The sequence below is a fragment of the Polyergus mexicanus genome, unplaced genomic scaffold (genome assembly GCF_030449975.1).
Source record: "Polyergus mexicanus isolate NDT 795.1 unplaced genomic scaffold, iyPolMexi1.0 SCAF_14, whole genome shotgun sequence".
Lineage (NCBI taxonomy): Eukaryota > Metazoa > Arthropoda > Insecta > Hymenoptera > Formicidae > Polyergus > Polyergus mexicanus.
In genome coordinates, this window is record NW_027223334.1 from 2,794,969 (window position 1) to 2,814,408 (window position 19,440).

The 19,440-nt window shown below is 35.3% G+C and overlaps 3 protein-coding genes across 3 annotated transcripts; 2 read left to right on the plus strand and 1 right to left on the minus strand.

The window, feature by feature from the left end:
- Window positions 1-10,153: 10,153 nt before the first annotated feature.
- Window positions 10,154-11,633, plus strand: Mrps35 (mitochondrial ribosomal protein S35). Its single transcript, XM_070306766.1, has 3 exons — window positions 10,154-10,432; window positions 10,512-11,128; window positions 11,225-11,633. The coding sequence occupies exons 1-3, from the start codon at window positions 10,315-10,317 to the stop codon at window positions 11,489-11,491; spliced, it is 1,002 nt and encodes a 333-aa protein (XP_070162867.1). The 5' UTR covers window positions 10,154-10,314; the 3' UTR covers window positions 11,492-11,633.
- Window positions 11,634-11,770: 137 nt separating this feature from the next.
- LOC138939173 (uncharacterized) lies at window positions 11,771-12,598 on the plus strand. Its single transcript, XM_070306769.1, has 3 exons — window positions 11,771-12,120; window positions 12,281-12,464; window positions 12,541-12,598. Exons 1-3 carry the CDS (start codon window positions 11,810-11,812, stop codon window positions 12,571-12,573), a joined length of 528 nt encoding a protein of 175 aa, XP_070162870.1. The 5' UTR covers window positions 11,771-11,809; the 3' UTR covers window positions 12,574-12,598.
- A 283-nt stretch (window positions 12,599-12,881) lies between these two features.
- Window positions 12,882-17,654, minus strand: LOC138939160 (kinesin-like protein KIF18A). The gene is made up of 3 exons (XM_070306747.1): window positions 17,240-17,654; window positions 14,285-16,859; window positions 12,882-13,193 (listed from the first exon to the last, which is right to left on the minus strand). The coding sequence occupies exons 2-3, from the start codon at window positions 16,786-16,788 to the stop codon at window positions 13,154-13,156; spliced, it is 2,544 nt and encodes an 847-aa protein (XP_070162848.1). The 5' UTR covers window positions 16,789-16,859; window positions 17,240-17,654; the 3' UTR covers window positions 12,882-13,153.
- Window positions 17,655-19,440: the final 1,786 nt, after the last annotated feature.

Genomic DNA, 19,440 nt, shown 5'->3' on the forward strand with positions numbered 1-19,440 from the left:
GTAGTTCTAAGGCTGGCCAATCACAGTCATTCCATTCTTCAGAGGAATAGCTGTAATTGGCTAGTTTAACTACGAATGTATTAAACCTGATTAAAGACCGTATTACATTACAGGTTGCAGGCTCGATTACGGTTGGGGTTACGGTTGACAATAACGAATTGACCAATCAGAGCAAAGCAGCTTGCCAGTTGATTGGTCAATCCGCAACTATCAACCCCAACCGCAACAGAGCCCGTTATGGCGGTTTCGCCACGTGTTCGCGAATCGCACCGCTCGAGTATCGTCGGCTGATTCTAGGCACGAATGATTTCTCAGGGAAACGGTGAAATATTTTGGACACGGAATCAACATCACTTTTGTAGCAAAAATAACAAGGTAATTATAGATCCTAACCCAGACAGCACAAGGATGTCCTTAGGACGTCCAAAGGGCATCCAGGACATATATGTAGGATATCCTCAGGATATCCCATTGTAATCCTCAGATCTCCTCTGGATGTCCCGAGGAAGAGTAAATGATAGCCGTATATTAACCTCTGGAGAATCCAGGGAGATCCTGTGGAACATCCTAAGGATTTTTATAGGATATGTTAGGGATATTTTTCGTATGTTTCAAGGAGCAAATTTTAAAATTCAAATATAAATTAAAATTATGTTTTGTTATTTACTGCCAATATTAAAAATCTAATATTAAAAATAATTCACCGTTCTTCAATATTTGAGGTTTTCGTGCTGTACATGAATATTTTAGGTTTGGCTCCCGGGTTTGAGTTGTGTAATATTTTCTAAATAATCCAATATCTGAATTCCCTATGTTGGGATTGCATCAGAAACTGAACTGATAGAAAATAATTACATTTGTAATTTTCTGTCAGTTGCTCTTTGCAAGCTTTATATAATTCTCATGACCAAATCTCAAATACAAGTTCGCGTGTCGCATAGCGGTAAAGAAACGAACTAGCGGTTGAATACTATTGTTTGTAAAGTTTTTGGAATGTTGCGAACAGTAACATTTCTCATGAAATATTAAATAAATAATAATTTTGGATATATGAAAATGTGCGCATTAAATTCAATTATTAATATTAAACGAAATTAATGTTAACAATTAATTGCACATATATATGTCCTCTGGAAATCCAAAAGACATCCAATATAATAGACAGGGTAGATATATCCTACAGACATCCAGGGGTTATCCAGTGGACATTTATAGGACATTAATACTTATTATAATACTTAAGATTTCTAAATTATGTTAAATAGCCGACACAACTAAAAATAATTATGTATGCATATTAAATTTTTATAAATATATTTATAATAATATCTTAAAATATCCTACAAATGTCCTGAACCGTCCTGGACATATTCAGGATGATCCTGAGGATGTTTTGTGCTGTCTGGGAAATGTAACGATCTGATATACACAACGTTCTAACAGTACCAAAAACCCGCGAACAAGAGAGTAGGGCTTTCTGTTCCTTGGATAGCCATAAATCTCATCAGATTAGTCTTCTTCTTCTTCTTCTTCATGTAGGGATTGGCTCCGACGAATACTCGTCACACGGCCCTATATACCAGATTAGTGACTAGCATGGTTTTCTTATGACTAGTAGAAGAAAGAAGCCTGAGAGAGGCAATGCCGGCGATTTTCGTGGGACACTTTTTCTAGGCCGTAGAACAGCGCCATTCACTTTTAGAAATTAGGAACTTACCCACATCCACTTTTCGGTACTGTCGGTCAAATCTCCATATGGTTTATGTCCATGCTACATTCACTTTTCGATACTGTCGATCATTTAGTTCATATCCGTGCTACATCCACTTTTCGATCTTTTCGATAGTGGTAGTACACTGATTGCTTGACAGAGAGAGATGTTGGCGCCATCTTTGTCTATCTTTCATCGGGTATGTGTGTAGTATCCGTTAAACCACGCACCGATACGTTGAGATGCGATCGTTGAGAGATAAATATAGATAAGGAGCGACAATCGCGTGCTGTTCTTGTTCTTCTAACGTCTCGCTTTACGGTCGAGATACAACCTGAAAATGCTTTCTAGTCTCTTGTGGCAGAAAGCAGTAATACAACAAGACTAACGGGCGCCTATTTTTTGAGAATTTTATACTTGTATATAAAAATATGTGCATATATATGTTTAAATTATAGTTAAAATTATACGTACAATTAAATATTGTATGTTGATTAATAATAATAGTAGAATAATAGGTAACAGAGTGAATAAATACACAAGATGTAAGACAGAGGTACCTGTTAGACTTGGTAACTTGTTGCTTTTCGTTACTATAATATCAATGATACTTCGTGTATCATATCAACGGAATAGAAAAATACGACTGTCAATTTTTGTTTGACATTATTTTGTTAATGCAATTTACAAAAAAAAACAAATACAAAAGTTATTTATTTATTAATTATAATATAATAACGAATAATAAATAGCATTAAAAATATATTGATATTAATATATATTTTTGTACAATAATATAAAACGAAATATAACAAAATAAATTATTTTACAGAAATATAAAACATGATTAGTAATAGAAAAAGTAAACAATAAGTAAACATAAACAATAATTTATTCTGAAAAAAAATTGTATATAAGATTTTAATGTAAATTGTAATAGGTTTATAATTAAATATTTTATATGAATATGTAAAATGTAATATACAGGGTGATTCAAAACAACCTTCTGTCCTTACAATGTCATATACTTGACACTATTCTAAGACGATTTTTCCTTTGCCAAAATTTTTTTCGAGGCTTAGTTTTTAAATTATAAGCCAAAATAATTATTGCACAATGTGACAATAAATTGGCAGCAGAAATCGAGCAGAATATGCAGCTTTTAGATATTTATTGAAATAGTATATTTTATTCGCTGACTGTTATGCGGCGCATTATTCACTTTGTATACTCGTATTTCTTGTCATGAGCATATATAAAGCCTGTAAAATGGGGCTAATAATATATGTAATTATTTCTATCAGTTTAATTTCTGATATGGTTCCCATACAGGGAAATTCAGATACTGAACTGATTTTTAGGAAATCGGACAAATAAATTTTCGATTTTCACTTATTTGGTCAATTTCTGTTCGAATAAGTAAAAATATTTTGTTATTACCTACTTAAAATATAAGAAATAGAAATTAACTTCTATTGTATATAAATAAAATCTTTAATTTTATAAATTAAATTATTTAAATTTTTCTATATATATTATATTAATATTGTAACGGTTTTCCTTTCCCGTACGCCACGGATCAAGGCTCGCCAGTGCCAGGATTCGGGAGAAGGGGGAAACTCCAACTTACTTTACCTCGGTATAAGCGATTAAACAATTAGGTTTATTCAAGCGATTATCAAAGTCCAACATTGATCTATATTATATGTACAATGAAACATGCGGGCGCGGTGTGTACAGAGTTTCGCGTGAGCGGTGGTTATTCGCAATGCGCTATGCCAGGGCGGTGCGTACAGAGTTTCGCGTACAGCGCTGCGCGCGTGGCTGGTGCGCGTGGAGCTTGGCAATCGAGCGCGGCTCACGCGGACGTTTCTGCTATTGCGGTGTTCGCATGCGAGTAAACTAGGGTTATTTTAAGCGGGACAGAATGGGTCTTAAATACTACGGGTGTTGCGTGGCCTTCGTTCGTAATTCCAAAGGCCTGACAACCTTATCCTGAGAAGGACGAGGTGTCGGCGCTTTCCGCGGCCTACCCTTAGAAGGGCTAGCGCGCTTGTGTAGTCCAGAGGCCGGATGTACAGGTGGAATAGGCGCGATACTAACAGAAATCGTAATGTGGCTCTACAGTTATAATGCGCGGTATATACAGTGCGGTCGTACGATACAAACAGGTCGCGGTATATACAAGGCGATACTAGAATCTATTAGAGCGCGGAGACCAAAGCGGTCTTTCGGTACAAACGGGTCGCGGTATATACAAACGGTCTTAGGGGGTAACGCGATACGGACTTATCCACTAGCAGGAGGCGCCGTCCTAGTAACCGAGAAGCCCGGCCTAACTACGGAAAGCCCGTAGCCTGGTATAACGCGGGGTATCAGGATGCGCCGTCCCAGCAACCGGGAAGCCTGGCCTAACTACGGGAAGCCCGTAGCCTGGTGTAACGCGAGAATCGGTTCGGGATCCGGAGAGTTGTTCGTGACAGGGATCGGGATCGGGAACTGGTACCGGTATGCTTGCCGGAGCGCTTTATATACCGGCGGCCGACCTCCCACTCACGCGAGTCGGTGCGTGGTGGGGCGGCCCCACGGTGGGACCGAAACACGGATATGGAAGTTTAGGGGCGTCATAGGCGCCGAGCCTCAGAATTGCGGGCGGCTGGTCGGCCCGCAAGGCTGGTAATGTATCGTTACAATATATGTTATTAATATTATATATTTATATGTTATTAATATTATATATTTATATGTTATTAATACAAACGTCAGCAAATGACGTCCTTTGAATGTGACATCAATTATTGACGTCATTTTCGAGTCTTATGAGATCTAAATTTAGAACGTCTAACTCATTTTGTGACCAAAATTTAACATTTTTTGTCTCAATAAAACAAAGATATATTATATACATTGTATATCTCATTTATTATCTTTTAAGCAAAACGAGCAATGTAAATTAATTTACTAATTAGCATTTAAATGCCCGTTATACCATTTAAATTATGACGACAGATCCTGCTCGATTTCTGCCACTAATCTGTCATCAAATTGCGTTGCACAGATCCTGCTTGGTTTCTGCCGCCAATATAGCATTTAACTGCGTTGCGCAGATCCTACTCGATTTCTGCCAATAATTTGCTGTCAGCTTATGTCGACAGATTCTGCCGATAGAACATAAGTTTAGTGCGGACGCAGTTGAGGCCAATCTGCTGCAATATTCTGCTTAAATCTGCTCGCAAATTACTGGCAGACTGCTAACATTTTGCTTACTGGGTATTACTCTGCCTCAATTTCAACATTCGTATCACTCTATGTATCTTTCTCTCGAAATTAAATATCCTCAACAAGACTTTCTAGATAAATTGGAACAATTTCCTAAGCATTACGCACAAGTATTTTTCTGCAGGCCTTTGGTAAACTTATAGAAGGAACGGTTACTCTCTATACGGATGAGTCTAAAGTTGATGATAGCACATACGTGGGATCTGACTGTTATTCCCCCCTACCGAGAACTCAACTCATATATGAGGTTCCATCCCACGCTTCCGTTTTATCTACGGAGGCTTGGGCGATTTATAACGCGATTTTACTCATATTTGACATCAATGCTTCAGAAGCAACTATCATTTCCGACTCCATGAGTATGATTAAAGCACTCCAAAAAATTACACTAAATCAAAACAATTACTTAATCCCGCTTATAAAAGAGAAACTCAAGGCGACGCGCGAGCTAAAAATCCACATTCAATTTATCTGGATCCCGTCACATAAAGGGATTCATGGCAACGAAATGGCTGATGAATTAGCCAGACGAGCAACTAAAGAATATAAATGTGCGCGCGTGGATGTATAAGATATGTGTGAGATCGCAGCCATATCAAATAAACGTTGGTGCGCATTTGTATGTGGAATGTGAGCGTGTGTGCCTGTATTATACAAGTATAGAAAGTATTATACAAGTATGTGAGCGCGTGGATGTATACTACGTGGTGAAAGTATCAGGGTGGCGCGTGGTCAATTCGGACGTGGTCAGTGCGGACGGTACTGCATACAATGCAGCGCAGTCACCTTTCTGCGGTCTTCGAGACTTGAATTATCGATTATAAATCATGCGGCGCGGGTTCGGCAGGAGCCGCTAGCTGTCGGGCCGAGGATCGTGCAGGCGGTAATTTCGGTAGCTTTGGTGGACGGTCCCTTGACGCGTAGGGATGATGATATTGATTCCTGCGCGTCGATCGGTGTTACGGTAGGGATGCGGGTCGTCCCTCGGCGCGGGACTTATCGCTCCGTACTGATGGCGAGTCCGGTGTAACGATGGCAGTCGACGGTGAGTCTTGTAATTCGAGCGGATTTTAATAGCGTCGGTTAGCGGAATCGCGATGTGGATTTACTCGGACTCAGGAACGTGGCGGCTGACGAGTACACCCGTCCGTGGCGGAAAAGTCCCCTCCAATGCTACCGGTGAATGCTACCGGTACACGCAGATGGTCGGAAATCTGCGAGGTGCCGAGAACGCTCGGCAGTGTCGAGTACGTCCGATCCCGTTTTGCCTCTAACGATGATTTGAAAGGACTGCTCGTTTGAGATGCCGCAAACTCTTAGCGGAGGCTGGGTATGCCCAACCCCGTTTTCTCTCTCGTAGGAGCTTTCTAAGGATCTAGAATATTTTCCAGGCGTCTTACTGACTCTGGCGGATCGGAAGATCTGGTCCCGATAGTCAAAAACGCGCTCTATTTATACGGGTTTTCGGTGCGTGCATCTGCGTAATTCGCTTATTGTTCTAACGGTATTTTCATAGAACCGGCGCATGCGACTCGGGTATTCTCGGTATCGGTCGATCGGTACCCGAGTGCTTCACCGGCTCTTGATGGTTATGCGCGCTTAACGGTGGTTAGATGTTTATGCGCTTTGTCTATCGTTTAAAAAATGGATGCTCAGCGCCTCCGCTTTTTGCCCGACCGTGTTTATCGGGCGGCGGACTTCCGGCGAATCGGCGGCCGGGTAACGATGAAGGGTAACGCTGAGATGCATCGTTACAAGCCTTACCAAGGAAACCATAGTTCACGCATTCGGGCTAACCACTACAATCTCAACCACAGCTTATATCGAAAAAATTTATCTGGTAACCCGGCCTGCCTGTGCGGATATCTTTCACAAGATATCAATCACATCGTGTCTAATTGCCCCAATACACAAGACAAATCTTTGTACTTAAAAACCGCTATTGCTAATTTGGTTGAACCTCTAACTGATAATATTTTTGACATTTTAAAAAATCCATCTAGCAAAATTTGTAGATTAATCACTGCTTTCTTAAAAGCATGTAAAATGAACATTTAAAATTCCCGCTGCGCTGCGTGGTCACTCCATGTTATTGCAATGTCCTTCTCTTTGATCCTTTATTAGAGCACACCGAACCGTTTCAGTACGCATTTCTACACTATGGAATCAAACTGTTAACAAGTTCATTACGTTCAAATCTGCAACGGATACGCCTTTGTAAATACGCCTCTGTAAACACAAGTACATTAAGGAACGTCCTTGATTAATGCCACTTCCGTACTCATTATACGTAAGTAGACCCTTGCGCCGCCGCGCCACACGCTGCCGCCGCCGGTAAATTATCATGCGCCGATTCCGCCGCCGCCGATCTTGAAATTTTCGCCGAACGCCGCCGCCGCCGAAAATTAATGCGGCGCGCCGAAAAAAATGTGATTGGCTGTATTTAGCAAAAGAAAACAGTTTAGTGAGTATTCAGTTCAGTGATTAGCTGCGTTCAGCAGAAAAAGTAGCTTTGCAACAGTAATAAAATTCTTTAATATGATTGGTTCTTGCCCTTAGTTCCTGCCGGATCTAAATGTATAAATCAATCGTATTAAAGAATTTTACAACAGTTGCAAAGCTGCTTTTTCTGCTGAACGCAGCCATCATATCAGAATCTATTGAAGATCTTCTACAATAGTGGAATAAAATGAAGTTATCATTATCAAATTGGTACAAATGGTATGTTGCATTTATCCCATATCGATTACAAGTTCAGCATCTGAACGTGTATTCTCTTCTGCAGGTTTACTTATTATACAGCAAAGCGTTCTGCGTTAAAACCATCAAAAACTAATAAAATATTATTTACCCAGACTGCACAAGGATGTCCTTAGGACGTCCAAAGGGCATCCAGGACACACATGTAGGATATCCTCAGGATATCCCATTGTAATCCTCAGATTTCCTCTGGATGTCCTGAGGAAGAGTAAATGATAGCCGTATATTAATCTCTGGAGAATCCAGGGAGATCCTGTGGAAGGATCCTAAGGATTTTTATAGGATATGTTAGGGATATTTTTCGTATGTTTCAAGGAGCAAATTTAAAAATTTCAATATAAATTAAAATTACGTTTTGTTATTTACTGCCAATATTAAAAAGCTAATATTAAAAATAGTTCACCGTTCTTTAATATTTGAGGCTTTCGTGCTGTACATGAATATTTTAGGTTTGGCTCCCGGATTTGAGTTGTGTAATATTGTCTAAACAATCCAATATCTGAATTCCCTATGTTGGGATTGCATCAGAAATTGAACTGATAGAAAATAATTACATTTGTAATTTCCTGTCAGTTGCTCTTTGCAAGCTTTATATAATTCTCATGACCAAATCTCAAATACGAGTTCGCGTGTCGCATAGCGGTAAACAAACGAACTAGCGGTTGAATACTATTATTTGTAAAGTTTTTGGAATGTTGCGAACAGTAACATTTTTCATGAAATATTAAATAAATAATAATTTTGGATATATGAAAATGTGCGCATCAAATTCAATTATTAATATTAAACGAAATTAACGTTAACAATTAATTGCACATGTATATGTCCTCTGGAAATCCAAAAGACATCCAATATAATAGACAAGGCAGATATATCCTACAGACATCCAGGGGTTATCCAGTGGACATTTATAGGACATTAATACTTGTTATAATACTTAAGATTTCTAAATTATATTAAATAGCCGACACAACTAAAAATAATTATGTATGCATATTAAATTTTTATAAATATATTTATAATAATATCTTAAAACATCCTACAAATGTCCTGAACCGTTCTGGACATATTCAGGATGATCCTGAGGATGTTTTGTGCTGTCTGGGTATTCACGATAACTTCAAGTTAATAAAAAATATATATTTAAAGTCAATAAAATAAACATAAGTTAGGCAATTTAATATGGAAAGAAATTTTTATATGTATAAGTCTGACAGAATAAATTATATTTTATCTTTTTTACATATGATGGTCAGTAATAATATTTTGAATTAAATTGTATGCTATTTTGTTGTAAGAAAAGAAATTTGCAATGCAAGTAATTGTATTTTGAAAACAAAAGTGCTGTGTTTTATATATATGAAATCTAAAAATCTTAATATAATGTATAACTATATATACTTTGTTTATGTATAATGTTTATTTTTGTTTATATTATCAAAAGTTGAAATTGAAATTTATTCTATGTTCGAAAAATTTAATTCTAACTTTCTATGTCGATTCCAATAATTAAAAGTTAATCCAATCTGATTGAAGTAGTTCTAAATCTATTTATATTACATTATGTTGAAGTTTGATTTTTTTATTTAAAAAAAATGTACTAACGCTGCCGTTCGCCGCCGCTGCCGATAAATTATCATTCGCCGATTCCGCCGCTGCCAAAAAAGTAAATTTTTGGCGAACTTGCCGCCGCCAAGATATTTTGCCTCTAACGCCGCCGCCGATATGAAATATAACGGCGCAGGGCGCAGGGGTCTATACGTAAGGTTCTGGCTAGAGAGCCTCTAAGAGAGAGAGGCGCCAACCAGCTATTTCGTGATTGGCTGGCATAATATGTGCCGATTTGGTCATTGCGACGCCAATGCAGAGCAGATGGGATACGAATTCTCGGACCGACGATATCAAATGTTTAAGGTTATATTACGCATATTACAAAATATAATGCATAATATAACCCTAAACATTTGATATCTAGGGTTATATTACGCATTATATTTTGTAATATGCGTAATATAACCTTAAACATTTGATATCTTTGGTCCAAGAATTCGTATCCCATCTGCTCTGCATTGGCGTCGCAATGACCAGATATATTATACCAGCCAATCATGAAAAGGCTGGTTGGCGCCTCTCTCTCCTAGAGGCTCTCTAGTTTAGCTCTGCATTCAGAAACATCCCCGAATGCACACAAGCGTCGTTCTATCTTTATTATTTACTAATGCGACATCTACAATAGAAATTTTAAGCCCTAAGCCTTAAGAAATTGACCAATCACAGGCGAGTATTCTTCTCATACTTGACTGTGATTGGTCAATTTCTTAAAGCTTAAAATCTCTATTGTAAACGCCGCATAAAAGTTGAACAAAGATAGAACGACGCTCGTGTGCATCCGGAGATGTTTCTGAACGCAGTCCTGGCCGCATTGACCCTCTATCGAGGGCAGGTGTCATTTAAGAAAAAAGAGAAAGAAGAAGAAGTGAATTATCTGTTGTGGCGCAGAGCACAAGACTAATGATTATTTTTATATAAAATTGTATTTGTGGTTGTTTCAAATCTACATAAAGATGTTGTCATTCAGGTGTAGATTTAAGGCGGTAAGCCTTACTCAAAATTTATCGAAAGCATTAAAATTTTTGTCGACGCATTCAAATGCTCCGGAAGCGAACAGCAACGAACCGGAACGTTAGCACCAATTATCTAACCACCTACTTTCTAATCTGTTGGAAACAAAAAAAGATTAATAAATATTTCCATTTTTCAGAATTTCGCGTACTGGAACTTTACTCGCAAAAAAGAACTATGCAGGAGAAGCGAAAAACACGACAAATTTCCATACCACCGCCGAGAGCTACGGATATGCCTGTCGACCAGGACTGGCCGTCAGTATGGCCAGGTGCCCGAACCTTTCACCCTGGTACGGTACCTCTACCACTGCGTCAAGGATACCAGGAAAAGGGCGTGCCACCCAATAAATACGCTAATGCCGAGCTCATGAAAATACCAAACTTCCTGCATCTAACACCACCAGCAATTCAGAGGCATTGCGAATCGTTGAAGCAATTTTGCACAAAGTGGCCTACAATTTTAGATGATAAAGAAAAGTGTACGAAGCATTTTCCCGTTGAGATTATAACATCTGATTACTGTTATTCTTCGCCAACCATTAGAGATCCACTTGCTAGGATTGTGAGTCTGCAAGTGAAACTATCCTCACTTTATTTAGACACTCATGCCAAAGATAAATTATTAAGATTATTGGGAAATAAATACAATTCAGAAACAGATATAATAACAATAACGGCTGATAGGTGTCCAACTAGAAAGCAAAATTTAGAATATGCATGGTATCTTCTCACGGCAGTATATCATGAATCTTGGGTAAGTAATGTTAACAACAGTCCAAAAATTAATACAAATAAACGTATAGTTTAATTTTCTTTATCGGATATAATTCTCGAATATTTTATATTGTAGAGAGTGGAACCTTGGGAAGCTGAGAAATCTATAGCAGACATGGAATATTTCGATTGGGACACTAGCCAGAGTCGTACGAGTCTAGTAACTTTGTATATGTGGCCGATATCGCCAACTAATTACGATTACGAAACTATTCCGCATGCGACAGAATATAAAATTGCCGTCTCGGATCTTATAAACAACGGTGAAGATCAATATTCGACCAATAAATACAAAGAAGCTGTAAAAAATTTGTTAAGTCTTAAATGTGACAATAAAGGTTGAACCAAAATAGCAAAACGAATTAAATTTATCGTTTTACCAGCAGTACCATCGTTTCCTACGATTTCTGTAAAGGATGGGGAGATGGCCTACTTTCCAAATCAATTTGTCATGCACACACGATTTTACGCTCATTAGAAAAAAGACGTACATTATAATGATATAATAATGTAATGAGATTGGAATTGTGTTATCTGTATTTGTATTCAAATTCACCATAATTTAAGTTTTACTATTTACTTTAACAATTGGAGCACGTACGGACTCGAGAAAGAGACCGTTATCATTTTTCCCGATATTTACATATATAATGCATCGGAAATGTTAAGATACCTTATTATTGAAATACGAGGTAAACATATAGGTATAAAAAAAATGCTGAAAATTTCGTTGTTGCTTAGTGTATTTGACACAATCCTTTGTGAAATTCATACCAGATCGGAGAAAACTACAAGCCAAGCATCATCTTGCAGAAATCCACCTCTATGTTACTTATCGGATACATACAAGATGGAATCAAAGAGCATGTTTTTACCTTACACAAATTCTCACAATTATGGCAGGCAACAGTCGAATCTTCAACGTAGTTACTATAGTGGATTCGATTCATCTACATTACCAGCTTATTACTCGTAAGTAATAATTTTAAATAAGTAAGAGTAAATAATAAAAAGAAAGCAATTTTTAAATATAATTATAATTAATATTTTTATTGCGATTATATTATACTATGAAGTATAAGAATGGAATTACATCATAGTTGATAATAATAATATTACATATATATTTTAGAGCTTTTGATCCCATTAGCGTGTTAGCATCATTAGCATTTTTGGCATTTCTATTGCAATCATTCGCTTCGCTCTTTGATCGTTCGAGATCAATTTTGCCAACAATAATTAGTGGCCGACAATCGACCATGGACTTGACCATTCCAGAAATTTCGAAACATGTGTCGCGCGCTTTGCAAGAATATGTAAGTATTTCAAATTGAATAACATACAGAATACGAATAATGAAACAGTAAAATATTATGATACATTAATTTTCAGGAAGATCTCAATGAAGATTTAGAGAGCAAATAATTGACAAGATAATGACAATTTTTTGCTATATAACTTATATAGCAATTTCTGTCTTTCTTATTGTACAATTGATTTTGTAACGATTTCCATAAATTATTTTTTTTTTTTTCTTAAAAATACAAGTGGTCGACATTCTACACACAACAGAAACTCTATATTTCGATTCAAACAAAATCTTTTTTGATTAATCTTGAATAATTTTTAAAAAATATAATTATACATCTCTCATTCCCTCTCTCATGCACACAATACATAAAATATAATAATTTACAGTTATACGAAAATTATCGTTTTAATTTTCTTGATATATTGCCTTACTACATTTATATACATTTTTCTTTTCAAGCTAAGACATCAGATAATATTACAAAGTCATTTTATTATATAGTCAACTTTAAATATATAGTCAAGAGAGATCTATTTAAAAAAAAATTACAATATTTAGTATTACATATATTTTGTTCGAATTCACTCGATCCTTGTTAAAATTATAACTATTTAGCCTAATATGGTAATGATAAGGCCACTATTTTCCTAATGTTAAATTGAAAAGATGAATATCTCAAATTTTGATCTGATATTACCATGGAACTCTAGTAGATGGTAGAGCTGGAGTAGGTCTGTAATAAAATATTGTATTTATATTAAACTATTATTAAAATATTATATATACAAGGTATCCCAAAAAACGACCGGATGTTTTTTTAATAATAAATTTTTAATTCTTCGGCCAAAACATTTTGGAGATGATTTTTCTTCGATGGGTAAATATCAAGAAAGGTCATCATTTTTTGCAACTTTTTATCTTTTATCATATCTTTGTAACTAAAACTTAAATTAAAATTCTCTTCCTCTCTTTATTAAACTCTAAAATTAATTGAAAAATGTGGTTTTGTTAATATTTTAACTCTCTCCACAATGTTTACTGAGGAAAAATCGTTCAAATTGACTAGAGAATCTGTTATTAAAAGGACATTTGGTTTTAGGACACTTATTTATTGCTTAGAATTAAATGTAAAATCAAGTAACACTATTGTTAATTGAAAGGGAGCCTCTATAGCTGTCGGTATAATTGTTACTCGATTCTTTCAGCAAATTAAAATGAATAAGCAAAGTGTTAATGTACAACACATTATCTTGTACAACACATAATTATTTACTTTCCGGTTAATGAAAACACTAAAGCAGTAGAAATTTTACATAGATTTAGTACTTAGTTTGAAAAGAAATTCTTTCAAATATTAGGCAAAATCTTTCAAAAAAGGAAAAATAAAAATAGAAAACAAAAATCATCTAATTATAAAGTTTTGTTATACGAAGGAAATAAAAGGCTAAATATAAAGTTTTGTGTAAAAAATTTTCTGGCTTATGTCACAAAAAATTCTTCCAAGTATATTTATATAATTTTAATAAATCTATATTTTGAGTAATTTATATTTAAAAATTTTTCAAACATTTTAAAAGCATTGCATTAAAGTGCACGAAGACTATATAAAAGAGGTAAATTTAATTTTTTTGTAATTTATTTAAAAATAAATTTAAATAAATAAATTTTTCGATTTTAATTTGTATGTGTGTGAATTGCCTCATATTTTGATATTACTTACATGTATTTAAAACATTTATCTATTTTAGAAATACTGTTAACAAATTCTTAATATTTGAATAAAGATATTAACTTCTTATATTAAAAATTTTGTTTATTATTTACCTCTTTCCAAAAGTGGATTTATGGTATGGATGCGTAGTCGTAAGGCCGCGCCTCTCTTTATTATGTGTTATCTTGAGCGTCGCATCCGTTCTTTCCTCGGCATTATTGTATTGAGATGAGGTCGGTGTATTACTCTTTAGCTTATTTAAAATTGCAATGCTCTTGGCGCTCATTTGAGTAGGCTTCTGCTTAGTCATATTCTCCTTACCTATACGACCATTATTCTGTACAATACTTTTATTATTCATTAATAATTTTTTCATCTGTTTCGGAGGTGTGCTACTGTTTTCGCTGTTTTTATTAGATAGTACACGTTTTCTTGTTGTGACTTTTACAGTAGTTTTCTCATGTGGAATTTGTTGCACAGATTCATCATTCAGCATATTTTCATGACTATTACTATTGTCGCCTAAATAAAAGATATTATCGATATCGTTACTTTCATTTGCAGCAGCATCGAAAGTAAAATTCAAAATATTCGTATTCTGATCGTCGCATTCCTCATCACTTGTCACTGATGTTATTGCAACTGTTGATATAGGATTATTTAATGGATCCATTGCAACCGTACTTAAACAAGTAAATACATTGAAATTTTCTTCATTGCTTATTGTGTCTGAATCAGACCATTTGATATTTCGGAAACCTTCAAGCAACTTTATTAATTCTTTGAATTCTTGTTGCATTTTATCAGTCATTGTTCCATAGCCTTTCACCATATTATAATAATTTTGCAATGTATTACTCATTACTTTCATTATAGTGTTAATTGATTGCCTCTCACATTGCAGGAGATTACAAAATTTCTTCATATGTTGCTGCATATTGGGAATCCAACATTTCTCAATTTCGGAAATTTGTAAAAATAATTTACTCTGTAAATTTTCATCAAAAGGTTTAACTTTTAGTTGGGAAGCAGTTATTTCTTGTATTTCTGTCTCAATCAAACATAATTCCTGCCATATCGCTTGCATTTGTGTTTTAAGGGAATCTCTTTGCTGTTGGAAATAGTGTAAAGATTTGTTGATACGAGATTTTCCACTAGCATTGTGTTCTTCCACTGACAAATCATCAGCAGCTGTTGTCAAATAATGCAGTCTTTCATTCGCATCTTTCTTATAAAGTATTCTGCAGGCTAAAATCTTATCAGAACTTTCCAAAGTTAGCATTTTTTCAATCAAATCCTTCTTCTTTTCATATAACTTTGTAAGTTTATAGTGTGTTTCCAACATCAATTTATTTGGTTTATTTACCAATGATGATCCACTCTCAAAAGCTGCTAATTTTGATTTCAAAATATCTATTTCCTTCTTCTGTTCCTCCACTGTCTTGATATAACCAGCAACATGCATTTCACAAGACACATTCTTTTTGGCATATGATTTGATTTTCTTTGCACGATTTGCATATCTTAAAGTATTATATGTATCTTCATAAGTAAGGCTAGAGGGACCAATATTAGCTATCATAACAGTATGGCAATTACCACCAAGTGAATCTTTCAATAGCCTCGTAAGTTTGGAATCTCTATATGGAATATGTTTTATACCATCTGCTAGATTATTTATACAATTTCCAAGAGCCAGCAAAGATTTATTAATGTTAGCACCTTCCTTAAACCTTACACCTTTACAACCAGTAGCCGAAGCTCTTTCAGATCCTGCTAAATCGATCATAGACAGCTTGACTCTCTGCACTTGACTATCCAATTTATTAATTATCTTGATATATACTTGGAAAACTGCATGACTTCTACTACTTTCCTTATTTGCATCTGTTGGATGTTGAGTACGGTTCTTATTACCCTCTGCCAACAATAATAATAATTCTTCAGCACTTTGGATAGCAACTGGTTCTAAACCAGCAACTACAACTCCGCATCTACCATCTTCTCTCAAGTATAATTGGCCTGACTTATGCAACAAGTCTTGTACATTCTCGTTATATATTTCCAAGTAAGATACACCTAGGTGAAATTCGCGATGTTTACTTTGTTTCTCAATCTCAGAGAAAAGCTTTGCTACAGTACGATACGTAATACCAAGATCTTCTTTATTGCCCAGCATAGTATGAGTTTTACCAGCACCAGTCGCACCATAAGCAAACACAGAACAATTGTAGCCATCAAGAAGACTAGTAATCAAGTTTTTGGTACTTCCTTCAAATACATTAATATTGGTAGATGTCGTGCTAAAAATCCTATCAAAAATGAACTGCAACTGCTTATTCTGTTTCTTCAGCATGTCCCTGCTTTTTTGCGCTACATTGTGAAAGAAAAATGGTGTTTCCCGCTCTTTCGGATCAAAAATCAACATTTTATCATCGACAACTTCCACTACCGTTCTGCTATTATCCTGTAGCTCGCGTTCATTATGTGGGCGAACTCTCACAATTACTTTTATAGATATCTCGGAAGTATCCTTGGCTTGCACAGTTGTAGTGCCGCTTGTGCTCGGCTTGACTGATTCGCCACTCTGAAATTGCTTTTTTCCTATCGCCTTCATGGCTTTGCCAGGCGAGAGTACCTTACTAAGATCCTTCTTGTTGAGAACCGTAACTTTTATGCTCTTGTAGGCTGTAAAATATTAATAATTTTTATTTAGTAAAATACAGTACCCAAGAAAAATAAGTATAATATTGTTAGATATAAATATGTACAGGGTATTTAAAAAAAAATGGTCACATATTTTGAGAACAGGTAATATTGACCGAAACAAGGTTACCTTTCTATATATTTGATTTTGATCTTTGTTTTGATCAATACTACGTGCTCTTGAAATATGTGACCCTTTTTTTTTAACAGTCTGTATAATTAATTGTGAAAAGGTCTGATAACATATGTAATTTTATATATAATTATAATTAATTCTAAATAATTCTGACTACATTATACCATTTTTCTCGGATATCAGCTTTGTTGATATAATAAAAAAACAGAATTAAAAGCATGCTTACTCAATTGTTCTCATCAATCCTCACATGTGATACGGCTGTGTATGACAGGCTATTGCTGCAACTTCAAAATTGTTTCGTCGATTCCAATAACAAACTCCTCTTATCTAGCGTCCGTGAACACTCTATTTGAAGGAAATATTATCGCGAAAGGAAAATGTGTCAAAACTGACATATATCAGTAAATAAGTACTCGACATCGAGCGCACGCGGAAAAGCCGTTAGCGTTTAAGTTTCAGTTTTGAATTTTAATTTAAGAGTCGGAAGGAAAGATTATGATGACCTCTGTCGGCCGGTCGTGAACTACTAGATTCGTTTTCTGCATATTACGGTTAAAATAAAGAGAAAATCCTATTCTAACTATGATATTTATAATCAGAAATATCTAAATATTTTTGCTACAAAACGATTTTTTGGAAAAATGATCAAAATAAAAATTCGAGAACTGAGGGTGCGAACCACAGACTTCTATATATTACTAGACCGCTAACTCTTACGAAATATATGGCCCCAAAAAGTATGTACACAGCACATCCGCATACAGCACACACACACAACCCAGACAGCACAAGGATGTCCTTAGGACGTCCAAAGGGCATCCAGGACATACATATAGGATATCCTCAGGATATCCCATTGTAATCCTCATATCTCCTCTGGATGTCCTGAGGAAGAGTAAATGATAGCCGTATATTAACCTCTGGAGAATCCAGGGAGATCCTGTGGAACATCCAAAGGATTTTTATAGGATATGTTAGGGATATTTTTCGTATGTTTTAAGGAGCAAATTTTAAAATTTAAATATAAATTAAAATTACGTTTTGTTATTTACTGCCAATATTAAAAATCTAATATTAAAAATAGTTCACGTTCTTTAATATTTGACGCTTTCGTGCTGTACATGAATATTTTAGGTTTGGCTCCCGGGTTTGAGTTGTGTAATATTTTCTAAACAATCCAATATCTAAATTCCCTATGTTGGGATTGCATCAGAAATTGAACTGATAGAAAATAATTACGTTTGTAATTTCCTGTCAGTTGCTCTTTGCAAGCTTTATATAATTCTCATGACCAAATCTCAAATACGAGTTCGCGTGTCGCATAGCGGTAAACAAACGAACTAGCGGTTGAATACTATTGTTTGTAAAGTTTTTGGAATGTTGCGAACAGTAACATTTTTCATAAAATATTAAATAAATAATAATTGTGGATATATGAAAATGTGCGCATCAAATTCAATTATTAATATTAAACGAAATTAATGTTAACAATTAATTGTACATGTATATGTCCTCTGGAAATCCAAAAGACATCCAATATAATAGACAGGGCAAATATATCCTACAGACATCCAGGGGTTATCCACTGGACATTTATAGGACATTAATACTTATTATAATACTTAAGATTTCTAAATTATATTAAATAGCCGACACAACTAAAAATAATTATGTACGCATATTAAATTTTTATAAATATATTTATAATAATATCTTAAAATATCCTACAAATGTCCTGAACCGTCCTGGACATATTCAGGATGATCCTGAGGATGTTTTGTGCTGTCTGGGAATCAAATTTAAGTCGATGGAAACACGACTGACTGCGTTCATTTCACTCCCATTTCGATTTACAAGCTTTGTCGGAGTGGCAGCGAATTGACATGAAATTTAGTCGGTGGAAACGGTTGAGACTAAATGGTGCCAACTTTTATTTTTCATCATTTTATTATTAACCATCAATATATAATCGATATATAATCTATATATCGATGTTCGTAACAGTTATCGTTTGTTTATATTAATCATCAAAACGGAAAATTAACAAAAAGATTGTCAAGGATTATGTTTATTTACATTCACAAGCAAAAGTTAAGTTGGCTCTACTGAAATATCAATTTTTCTCGCTTCTATTCTACTTTCAGTGGAAACAGTACATTAAAATCGATGCGCACCGAAACAGAATCGGATTGACGACTTCGGTGGAAACTAGACCTATGATTAGTCAATTTCTTAAGGCTTAGATATTCATAGTCAGTTCTTATATTTAAGACCGTCTTAAGCACAATCTTAAGATGTCCTAAACCAATCACAGAGCCGTATTAGCATCTTAAGACATTACTTAAGACGGTCTTGAAATAAGAACTGACTATGAATACCGGCCTTAAGGTTTAAAATCTTTAGCTGGGAGCATACACTTTTGCA

Bases quoted from the DNA above. Each gene is read 5' to 3' on its own strand.
- Mrps35 (XM_070306766.1), top strand. From the start codon at position 10,315: ATGTTGTCATTCAGGTGTAGATTTAAGGCGGTAAGCCTTACTCAAAAT. The intron at 10,433-10,511 runs GTTAGCACCAAT...TCCATTTTTCAG, and splicing joins GAACAGCAACGAACCGGAAC to AATTTCGCGTACTGGAACTT. The intron at 11,129-11,224 runs GTAAGTAATGTT...TTTATATTGTAG, and splicing joins CAGTATATCATGAATCTTGG to AGAGTGGAACCTTGGGAAGC.
- LOC138939173 (XM_070306769.1), top strand. From the start codon at position 11,810: ATGTTAAGATACCTTATTATTGAAATACGAGGTAAACATATAGGTATA. The intron at 12,121-12,280 runs GTAAGTAATAAT...TATATATTTTAG, and splicing joins ACATTACCAGCTTATTACTC to AGCTTTTGATCCCATTAGCG. The intron at 12,465-12,540 runs GTAAGTATTTCA...ATTAATTTTCAG, and splicing joins CGCGCGCTTTGCAAGAATAT to GAAGATCTCAATGAAGATTT.
- LOC138939160 (XM_070306747.1), bottom strand. From the start codon at position 16,788: ATGAAGGCGATAGGAAAAAAGCAATTTCAGAGTGGCGAATCAGTCAAG. The intron at 13,194-14,284 runs GTAAATAATAAA...ATTTTATTACAG, and splicing joins AAATCCACTTTTGGAAAGAG to ACCTACTCCAGCTCTACCAT.